The 11846-nt window shown below is 41.3% G+C and overlaps 1 protein-coding gene across 1 annotated transcript; it reads right to left on the reverse strand.

Moving 5' to 3' along the window:
• Nucleotides 1-4938: 4938 nt before the first annotated feature.
• Nucleotides 4939-8701, reverse strand: Lrit2 (leucine rich repeat, Ig-like and transmembrane domains 2). The gene is made up of 4 exons (XM_046450148.1): nt 8592-8701; nt 7519-8300; nt 5821-5850; nt 4939-5690 (listed from the first exon to the last, which is right to left on the reverse strand). The coding sequence occupies exons 1-4, from the start codon at nt 8699-8701 to the stop codon at nt 4939-4941; spliced, it is 1674 nt and encodes a 557-aa protein (XP_046306104.1).
• Nucleotides 8702-11846: the final 3145 nt, after the last annotated feature.

Consider the following 11846-nt stretch of genomic DNA (forward strand, 5'->3'; position numbering starts at 1 on the left):
CCTCCTGCCCCTGCTTACTTTTGTGTTCATGGACTTGTGGAGACCAGTCTTCCTGACTCACAGCCAAGCTCAGCCTGCCTCCTGGCTCCTTCAGGGGGTATAGCCAACCTGACCCCCAACTAAGGGAGGCTTCAAATTTTTGTCCAAATTGCCTGCATGCACCTCAAACAGCAGCACCTTTGCAGACTTGTCTACCTGACCCCCTCATCCAGGACTTGGATTGGGCTTTTTCCCTAAGTAAGACACACTCAGGCAGGGTTGCTTGGGAAAGAAGGAGATCTGGGGCTAGAAGTAACTACCCCAGTACAGTCCAGCAAGGGCAGGAATTGGGATGTTTGGCATGGGCGGGAAAGCTGGGAAAGCAGTTAATCTCTGGAATGATGGTTGCTAAGACCTCTGAACTGGGAGCTCAGGATAGCAGATGGGTTCTGGAAGGGAGTCGGGCTCCAAGACAAGCCCAGAAACTTGAACCAAAGTAGAGTCGATTTTGGAACTGGCCATGGAAGGAGAAAGGGCCAAGTAGCCAGCATGAGCCACATTGGGACAGAGAAGGAGGGGACAGCTTAACTGAAGAGACCAGTGAATATAGTCAGCACTAGGGTAGACCCTGCCACTGGGGTAGAGCTAACCAAGTCCCACTGACTTAGGGAACAGCAGGGTGAGGGGCTCCTTGCTCAGTCACATCAAGAAAGGCCCAGATCTACAAGCTGGTACAATGCTAGGTCTGTAGGGAAAGAGCTGAGAGGGCAGGTACAGCATCTGGGGAGGGCCTTCCACTCTTGGACTATAAGAATGGAGCATTAGCTCCATGGACAATCAATAGACACTAACTGAAGAAATCTGTAGTTATTTTTCCTTCCCTGTGGCTGAGCTCAGCCTTTCTCGTTATATGAAAAATAAAGTGCTTTTACAGTTTGACAGCCCTTGGTCTGAATTCAGATTCTGCCACTTAAATGTGACAACATAAGCTTATTGCTGTGACAATCACAAGAACTAATATATTCAAAGGACCTGGCACCAGCTTTGTAGCTACTGTCATAGCTCAGAAGACAGTTGCTATTTTTAGTTGTAGAAGAGAATACTTAAGGATAGCTCACTGTGGCCCACCTAGGAGGGCACATTTCCTGGGGGAGAGGGCTTCTCCAAGCAGACCTTCCTGAGAGTGTTTCTACCCAATAATAGGCCTGGAATCCTTCCCTATGTACTGGGAGGAGAGAAGACAGAAGATGGAAGGAGAAGAGAGCTGGGCCTCTGTAAGCTGCAACTTGCAGCTCTGTCCCAGTGCAGAACCCAGCTGGAAAAGTGTGGCAAACCTTCTGCCCCTGTTTCTCCAAGGACATCAGGGATTCTGTATCTCTTTGATAACAGAATATTTTCTCTTTCTTTCTCTCTCTCTCTTCCTTCCTTCCTTCCTTCCTTCCTTCCTTCCTTTCTTCTTTTTTCTCTCTCTTTCTTTCTTCCCCTTTCTTTCTTTCTTTCTTTCTACTTTCTTTCTTTCTTTCTTTCTTTTTTCTCTCTCTTTCTTTCTTTTCTTCTTTCTTTAAAAAGATGGGGCCTAGCTATGTTAACCAAGCTGCTCTTGAACTCATGTGTTCAAGGATTCCTGAACAGCTGAGACTATAGATCCATGACATCACACACAACACAACAGAGGCTTCAAAGAATCCAGAGTGCTGGCTACTAACGGGCAGCAACACTTCTCTGACAGTCTTCAGGGTTTCTAGATGAGGATGGGTTAACTGGGATAATGAAGATGATGTTGCATGAGGACCACGGCAGGCAGATTGGCATGTGGACACAAAGAGGTTCTTTTAGGAGACAGAGGTGTTCTGAAGGGTCTGGATTCCAGAATGAGGTGGTTGTGGCATGAGCCACCATAATATGATTAATAAAGTGGATTAGCAACAGTTTGATGCTGGGAACATTCATGTGACAAGAAATCATGCCAGTGCACTTCTTTTGCTAAATGAGGTCCTGTCACTTATCCAGTACTCAGTAATCCACTCAATCATTCCTGTGGAAACACATGTTCTTAGTCTTATCATCTATGCTGGGCCCTAATCTAGGTGTAAGGTGGACAGGTTCTAAATAGACAGAAGAAAAGAGGAAAAGAACAAAATTCCTTCTGCAAGTTGCTGATAGCAGAACCCTGGAACTAGAGATAGCTCTATTCTAAAAACCAGTAGCCCTACTTATAAATGCCTCCTGTCTTAAAATTACATGATCTAAACTCTAAATGCATAATCTCCCCCAAGAGCATGACAAATGGATCTAAAACTATAACATCCTTCAAACATGAATCGTACAGAAAAGGTGAGGGATATTAGCATAGGTATCATGACATTACATGTATGGATACTCCTTGACCTATGGAGTTTTATCCAAATAAATCCATGTTAAGTTGAAATCATTGTAAGCCAAAAATGCATTTAACACACCTAATTTACTGAACATCGTAGCTTTGCATCACTGTACAGTAGAGTATCAGTGGTTGTTCCCTTCTGATCACCTAATGGGCTGAGAGCTGTGTCTTGCTGTAACATCTCCATGCTGTATATTGCTAATCCAGAAAAAGATTAAAATTCCCGACTGAAGTTTGATTTTTTACTGAATGCATATCACTTTTGCATCATTGCTAAGTAGAAAAATCCTAAATTGAACCATTTGGGACTGTCAATAATGTGAATCTTTAGGATTCTTTTTTTTTTTTGGTACTGGGATTAAACCTAGAGGTTTAACTACTGAGCCACATTCCCAGCCCTTTTTATTTTTTATTTTGAGACAGAGTCTCACTAAGTTGCTTAGGACCTTGCTAAGTTGCTGAGGCTGGCTTTGAATTTGCGATCCTCCTGCCTCAGCCTGCTGAGCTGCTGGGATTACAGGTGTGTACCCCACACCCAATTCACTCTAGAACTTTTTAAGAGGCTCCCCACAGATCTCCAAAAGGATAGTATTCCCAGAAATCCACTCTAGACCAGATTCCTCTTCCCTAAATGTCCATATTCACAGGAGCAGCTGAATACAGCTTCTGACCAACATGCTTCCGACCCACTTCCAGGTTTACTCCTCTTCCATGCCCCTTCTTTCCTCCTGCCCACCCTGTTCCATGCCCACCTCCAAGCCCCCTTTGGCAGAGGAAAATCAGAGCGTCCATTCTCACCTTCATGGTTGCACCAAGCTATTTCATGATGGCTGAATCCTCGGTCCTGTGGAAGGAAATACTCAGAGGCCAATACAAATACAAGTTCCTGCCTCACTTCAGCCACTTACCTTTAAAATATACCTCAGGAGTCTCAGGAAAATAGAAGGGAGACCAATAGTGTAGAGGAAGGGAATGAGGGGGCATGACAAACTACTGAGAAACAAAATCTATCAAAGTATAATATGTCCATGTATGAATATACTCCAATGAATCTCATTGATATATGTGTGTGTATATATATGTATATATATATAAAATTATAATGCACTAATTGAAATAATAATAATAATAGTAGTAGGGATATCAGTAGAGTAGAGCAAGTGGATCTGGGATGGAAGAAAGGAGGGAAAGGAAAGGTGCTGGAGAATGAGATTGATCAAATTATGTTATGCACATGTACAAATATGGCATAATGAATCTCACTATTACACATAGTTATAATGCACTAAATTATAATTTTTTTGGAAATAGAATTTTAATTTATATATACTCAGAGAAAAGAAAAAGTCCTATAAAAATTACCATATGAAATTTATTATAAAGAAATTCTCTATTATATATATGTGTTATTGTGCACATGTACATATCTAAGTGTATATGCATTTTTTGAAAAATATACATTCTAAGGAGCAATAATAGTGTTGTCTTGTGTTTTTTTAGAACTTAATTTGTTAGAGAACAAACTAAAATATTTACATATAAGTAGGTGAGAAGCTTGTATTTACTTTAAAATATTTTAAAATCCCCCAAAAAATAAAATAAAAAAAGGTTAAGGGTAAGGACCAGATGAAATAAGACCAGAAAATGTTAAAACTTGTTGAAGCTGACAGATGGGAAGGAATGAGATTCTCTCTACTTTTGATGTGACTGTAAATTCCCATTAAAAATTGTTTTTTTCTTCTAGTGTCTAAAAGAATAAGTGAGAAGGACCTGAAGGAATGATGAACAATTGATCTGAATATGAGTGTTGTCTTTGTTTTAAATTTATTTCAAGCTGGGCACAGTGGTGCACACCTGTAATCCCAGGTACTTAGGAGCTTGAGGCAGGAAGATCGCAAGTTCAAGGTCAGTCTGAGCAACTTAGTGAGATCTTGTCTAAAATACAAAGTAAAAAAGGACTGGTTATATAGTTCTACAGCCTAACATATATAAGGCTGTGGGTACAATCTTCAGCACCACAAAAAAATGTTTTAAATTATTTCAACCAACACTGATTATCAGAAAATTCTGATATTGGGTGAACCCAGTGGCCAATGTAAGGAGAGTCAGCCTCATAAATCATTGAACTTTCCAGGTTTAAGTTTCTTTCCCTATAAAAGGGGATAACTACCTACTTTTACAGAATAATATATGCAAAATGTTACATGTAAATATTACATGTAAACATGGCCTTAGCTCCATGAAGATAAAGACTGTGTCCTGGTTTTCACTGTTGAACCCAATCTGTCAAGTTCCGTTCCTGGAACACTGTAGGTGCTCAACAATACTTGAATAAATGGATGAGGCTCAGTTGAGCTGCCATGGAGGGTTGGTTTTAGGGATTGGATTAGCCCCACATCACCCCTTGGCAGGCAACAAAGCACTACCTAAAAAAGGATTAATCCCAGTTTCCTCAAATAGGCAGACACTGGCCTTCCTTGCTATGGTTACTGTGCCCATCCAGTATCAGAATTTGTTCACAATCTTGGTTGAAGTAAATTTTGTCCACATCATTTCCCACCCCTTGACCTGGGTTGTTAGCCACTGTCATCTTCTTTCTCCTCATTCCCTTTCATGTGTCTGTGGCCATTGCCATCCTCACAGACAGCTAGATGGTCTCTAAAGGATCTGTCTTTGCACTGTGGAACTGCAGGGGGAGGCCTGAGAGCATGCCTGTGGCGAGGACAGCAGTGCGGGCCCCACTCCCTGCAGCTGCAGGGGCCCTCGGCTGTCCAGACATAAGCCGCTACAGGCGCTGCCAGCAGCAAAACACACAGGACCACCGAGATGTGTAGGAGGCGCTCGCGGTCCTCCAGCCTGCCACCATCTCTGCCTGTCACAAAGACTACACATCTGCCCTCGTGTGGGGGCCGGCTCCCCATACTGAGGCATGCCTCATATTTTGTGCCAGGGAGGAGGTTATTTACAGCATATGTGTTGATTCCAGGGCCAATGTGGACCACTTCTTTTCTGAGGGCTTCTTCCGAAGTAATATAGAGGGTAAACCACTCCTCAGAGATGTTGGCTACTGAAAACCACTCCAGCAAGATCCCGTGCACGGTCTGCTTCACCACCCGCAAGTCAATGTAGGAATTACCCTCCCGGGAGATAGAAAGAGAATAGGATGCAGGCAGGACCTGGGCAGGCTGGACATGGAGGGAGATGACCAGCGTGCTCCTGCCAATGAAATTGGAGGCTACACAGGTGTAATTGCCACTGTCTACCAGGTGAACAGCAGGGATGATCAACTGGGACAGAACAGCATCTTCTGCAGTCGAAGAAGTCAACACTGGGTGGAGAAAAGAGAAAAGTAGCTGTGCATTGTTCTGATAAACAGTTGGAAACTTCTAGCAATGCTGGTTTTGTTGTTGTTGTTGTTGTTGTTAAAAGATGATGCTAATCATTTATTAAGCATGTACCTGGTGCTAGATGTTCACCTCTTAGAAACTCTGTAGGTACCTAATCTTACATATAGAATGTTGAGGACTGGATCAATCTACCAACTTACCCATAGTGAGAGCGATTGCTGCTGTTCAGAAGCAGCAATTAATCTGAAACCCAGTTCTATCTATGAAGCCCACACACTTTCAACATCAGTAACTGCTCCCAACAACCACAGTAGTCTTATTGAGCTTAACAGCTTTCAGGAGATTTCTTGTAATTGTGTGACTGACCAATACTGTGAGCTCCAAGAAATGCTTTCTTACCTCCCAAATGTGCAGTGCCTTAGAGTTTGGAGTCAAATTTCTGGGTCCCTATTCCTTGCTAATTGTATGGTCCTGGGCAAGATGCTTAAATTGTCTTCAACTTACTTGTCAATAAAATGGGATGATAATAGCATGCACACCACAAGTTTGAAGATAAGAGTTCAATAAGTCTTAGCTGTTGTTATTTCTAGAAGACTAGGCAGAGCATAGTGCCAAGAGTGATTTACAGAATAACAAAAGATAAGCTCTGAATGCATTTCACTGGTTTTCAAAAAGACTGAATGATAAATTCTGTATTTCTCCTCCATTCGCATTTAACCATCAACTAACAGGATGTGACCAAAATGATGAGGAAAACTGAAAAACTCAGTTAATTTTTTTTTAATCATCTGGAGGATGTAACCATGTTATGACAACTGTCTGGGTGACTAACTGCATTTCCCAAGTTTTACCTTGATACTTCAAGTAGTCTTCTAGACCTAGACCTAAAAATATGCAAAAATCAACAAATTTCCTTTTACCTTCAAGATACCCTTGAGGAAGCCATGTCTGGCTTTGTGGCATGGACAACCCTACAGGCAATTCCACCTGAAGTGTGAAAACAGAGCTTAGAGCTTTGATAAAGAAAGACAAATCCCAGTTCTGGGGGCCATGGAATTCTCTTTATCTCCCTGTACCCAAGTATTATAATTTTAAGCTATAAAATCTGACCAACACAGTAGTAAGAAGTGAAAATTAAATTAGTATCTAGGAATTTCCAGCTTTTCCAATTAACTGAGAGGTAAGAGGTTGAAAGATCAATTGCTGAAATATATATTCTGTCCTGGACTCACTGAACTCATATCTCCAGGGCACAGGGATTGAAAAATTTCATTCCAAACAAGCATCTCAAATGATTCCTTTCCGGCAAGTTTAGTAAATAAGTAATAAAATCAATTCTAGTTGGAAATTCTAGGATTGTAAAATTTGCAGTATACTGTTTTCCATCTAGAGGGCTCTTAAAAATGTATTTATTCATATACAATTCTAAAACATGTATACAATATGATAAATCAGCAATAACATGTTTATTTATGTCCCTATGCCTATATGTCCTGGAGAGATCTGTATGCAACCATTTAAAACACTGCCAGTGGACTGGGATGTACCTCAATGCTACAATGTTTCCTAGCATACAGGCCTTGGCTCTGATCCCCAGCTCTGCAAAAATAAAGTGAAATAAAATAATGCTGGTAATGAAACACTGTCTTGGAATCTTTTCTATTTTGGTGAGTGTAATTCAGAACTATTCCGATTTTAGCTATACCCAGCCTTCATGACTAACACATTTTAGAACCTCCTTATTGATGTAGGATTGCTACAGACCTCTCCATTCTCCCTAGATACCCCAATAGGGTACGTGTGGCTTACCATTAAATTTTCTCCAAATGCTCAGGGGATAATTCCATGAGATGGTTGGTGAGGGGCTGGCCTGTGCCAAGCAATGCAGAGTCACATTCTGTCCTACCTGAATGGTAATATTGGCACTAGGGGTTGAGATCTGTGGCTTCATGCAAACACTGAGCTTAATCTCATGAAGTAGCTGCCCTGCCTTGTAGACAGGGTCCTGGCATATCAAGTAGGAATTCACCAGGATGACTGGAAGGCTATTGGACTTGACAAACTGGACAAGTCCTCTTAGACGACAGTCACATACCCAGGGGTTGTTGTCCAGTGCCAGCACCATGCTGGAGAGAATCTTAGCCCGACAGTGAAGTTGCTGGCATTTCTGGTAGGACGGCCAGTTCAAGAAGACATTTTTGGATACGACTGTAAGCCTATTGGAGGATAGGTCAAGGTAGGTCAGGTTGGCTAGAAACTGAAGAGCCAGCTCAGGGAGTATATCAATCCTGTTGCCTTTGAGATCCAAGACCCTCAGGAAAGGGGTGGCACGGAACGCTGTCCATGGTACTGAACGGAGTTTGTTCCCCTGCAGTCTCAACTCTCTCAGTTCTGGCAGATGCTCCAGGGCTCCTAAGTGGATCACAGTGATATTGTTAAAGTTGAGCCAAAGGTATTCCAAGGTGCTCATGTTGACGAAAGGCCCTCGGGAAAGTTCAAATATGGGTGAGTTTTCAATTCTTACTTGCTTGAGCTCTTGAGGAAGGTTCTCTGGAATATTTCCCAAAGAGATAGACATGCATTGCAGAGTCCTGTACAAGAAATCAGAAAAGCTTTAAAATGAACATCAGGAAAGTTGGAAGGGATGTCAAGTGGATCCTTGCATTGTACATGTGAATTATATGAAAATATATTATTCGCTTAAAATAATAGAGATCTATATTGGTAAAAATACTCAGCTCACAAAGTCCAACACCAACTAAGGTGAATCTCATAGGAATTTTGCTGATTTCCTGCCAATTCTGGGCATGTGTCCACTCCATATCATTCCCAACAAAAGTCCATCCCCTATAACCCTCTGGCATCCTGCTAGGACAGCGCACCTGCCAAAACTCTCCTCTGAGCAGGTGCATCCTTGCAGACAGAAAGGCTGAACTGCATGTGTATCCTGAAAGACCAGAACTAGCAGAAAGTAGTGAAAAACCAAAGCCATATTTCTCTGTAAGAAATTGCTGTGTGCTTTGAATAAGCGTAGTCCCAGTTTCCGAGTGGCAAATCCTATTACTGGTAATCCATGGTGATGTAGGTCAGCACAGCAGCAGCAAAGCCCCTGGATGCTCTAAAGTCTGTTATGGCCCAAATCATAGGCTCAGGCAGAGTCCATGCAGAGGGAGTTATGCCTCTTGACCAAGGCATGAAAATTCACCATTTTTCTGGTTGCTGGTTCTGGAAATTTAAGTCAGATATCTAATTACATCCTGGTTCTACCTTCCTTCAGCTTCTTTCAAAAAAGTCTGAGAAACCAGCAGGTAATGCTGTTCTGAGCATCAGGGTTCATTCATGGCCAGGGTCCATTTCATATTTCACCATTCACAATTGGCTCCTGAATCCCAGCATTTTCAACCATTTTCTCCAAGTGAAAGCAGATGAGGAATAACAAAGTAGTTCTTTGATGATTCCAATCATTTGTTCTCTCCCCCATACCTTGGTGGTGTAGTTAGGCATGCTTCCAATGCATCAAGACTACTGCATCTGCAGCTTGACCAGAGGCTGACCAGAGTCAGAGAAGCACCATGATGTTGTTTCAAACACAAGATGGTATTTTATTGTTGTTGGTGGTGCTGATGGGGTTTTTTTTGTTGTTGTTGTTGTTGTTGTTGTTGTTGTTTTGAGACAGGATCTCAGTAAGTTTCCAAGGCTGGGCTCAAACTCATGATCCTCCTGCCTCAGTTTCTCAAGTAGCTGGAATTACAGGCACATGCCACCATATCCAAAAATATTATATTTTCTTATAAAACCAAAACATTTTTCTTTTTTCTGGATTTCTCCTGAATGCTATGTATTTCACATTAAAAGTTAAAAAGCTACATTTTAAATTGAGATCTATATGACTTGGTACTTGCTCTGCCACTCTTTGTTCATTTACTAAATATTTCTTTATCATTTTCTCTAAGCCACACACTTGCTAGGTACAAGGAATGCTGTGGCAAGCCAAACTCTTATAGACCCTGACCCCATGAAGTCTTCTTTCTTGCTTATGCATCTGTCTTGAGATTTTTTTTAATGTTTAACGTCTGCGAATCTCAGTTTTTCCTTTGCAGAGTGAAAATATTAATAAGCACCTCATAGTGTTCTAAGGAAACTTTAAGATTATGTAAATAAAGCTCCCCACATACAATAGGTGTCCAATAATTCACTTCCTATAACAATAGATTTCTGAAGAGCAAAAATACCTACATCTGTATTAATTGGGGGTACTTCCAGATGAACACTGAAATTTTGTGAGTTCCTGTAAGACTCATGATACACATTATACCCTACAAAAGGCTTCAGTGAAAAAAATCCGCTTAGAAGCTAACCAGTAGGAGGGAAATGGGTCACAACTAAGCTGATTACACTCCAGGCTTTCCACTCATGACAGATATATTTGCAGGAGTTCCCATTCAGTTTAGCTGTGCAATCTGGGTAGATCTCTGGAGTTCCTCTCAAAATGAAAATCCAAAACAAGGAGTGTGCTGTGGGTACAAAGTTTGTGGTGAACATGGAGATGCCTAGATCTCCTTTCAAGAGATGATCTTATTCCCAGTTGCAAAAAAAAGTGCTTATGTGAGTTCAGATCTGTTCCAAGGCAGCCTACATCCAGTGACTGAGGGCAGTGAGGGATCAGAGCCTGGCCAGATTCGCCTGATGGGGGGAACACTTCCTATAGGCCATTCTCATTCTAGAGTCTTCTGCCAAGTTTTCCAAGACCTCATTAAGCTTGCTTCCTATGTGTGATTCAACCTACAGGTATGCATAATCATCAGTAAATTCCTTTCACTCTTCTTACTCCAAAATATAAAAGCTGAAAGAATCTTCTTCTTTATCTACAATTTTTCTGTCCATTCCATGCTTGTGTACAGCATTGTCATTATCAAATAAAAAAAAATTGTCAAATAAATCCAGCTCCACTCAACTTACTGGAAGTAATTTGCTGCAAGACTGTGAAGAAAGAACACCAGTGGTATGTGCCATCTCTGAAATCACGTAGGCCACTTTCCTCTGCCCCTTCTCCTTTCCTGATCTCCTCAGCCTCTTATTTTCTTATTTGGAATAGAGAATCTATATATTGGGAGTTAAGGCAGGGGTTAGAACAATTAAACTACCTTGGGTAATGCCATTCAGCTTAAAATAACATGTGGCTAAGTGTAATCCCTAGACTCAAGAGACCCTGTCAACAAAGAGAAGGAAGTATAAGAATATTTCCACTACATGTCCCCTCCTGCAGGTTATTTTAGAAACTTGGCTCTTAAGAATTCTTGGTGGAGACAAGTGGAAGAGGACTTACTCTGCTTATGAAACTATTAGATATAATAACTCCTGGGAGGCATCTCACTGGCTTGTCTTAATAGAATCTTGATAAGAGAGTATCCTATCTGTTCAATTGGAAGATGCTGCTCATTCCTCAGTATTAGCCAAACTCTGAAACAGCCCAGACAGAGAATTGAACAATCTATCAGAGAGCAGACATGCTATGTTCCCTTTTTTTTTTTCTAGCTTAAGCTGCTTCCTGCCCCCTCCATCTGCTTCCAGTATGTTTAGATGTTTCCTTTGACCACCCACACTCTGTGGTATGTCTGTGGTGAACAGAAGACCACATTTCCAAGGTCCCTTGAAATACATGGGCCATGTGACTCATATTCTGGCTAATGAAATGTTAGAGTAAATGATGTTTGAGAAGTCCCATGATCCCCTTGTGTCGTGTCACTTTTTCCATGGACATTCCAGTTGGTGGCGCCTCCCTCCACCTGGATCCTTGTATGAGTGAGTGAAGCAGAGCCCTCCCTCCATCCACATTTCTCACATTTCCCTCTCACTCCAGTAGACTCTGTAAGAGCAAAAATGAATTATGATGTGTAAAGACACTGAAATGGAGGAATTATTACCACAGTATATACCTAACCTATTCTGCCTACAACCTGCTTACAACTAAATAAAATGTGCTTGAGTACTTTTAAATCAATGTTTGTCTTTACTAGATTATACCATGGTTAAAAATCAAAATTTCTAGCTCTAATTCTTTGAAAGGATTGCTCACTAAATCCCTTAATTGATAGCCTAGTTTTTTGTTGTTATTGTTTTGTTTTTTGTTTTTGTAC

This window comes from Marmota monax, unplaced genomic scaffold (assembly GCF_021218885.2).
Source record: "Marmota monax isolate L192 unplaced genomic scaffold, Marmota_monax_Labrador192_F-V1.1 WCK01_AAM20220418_F8-fsc00004, whole genome shotgun sequence".
Taxonomy (NCBI): domain Eukaryota; kingdom Metazoa; phylum Chordata; class Mammalia; order Rodentia; family Sciuridae; genus Marmota; species Marmota monax.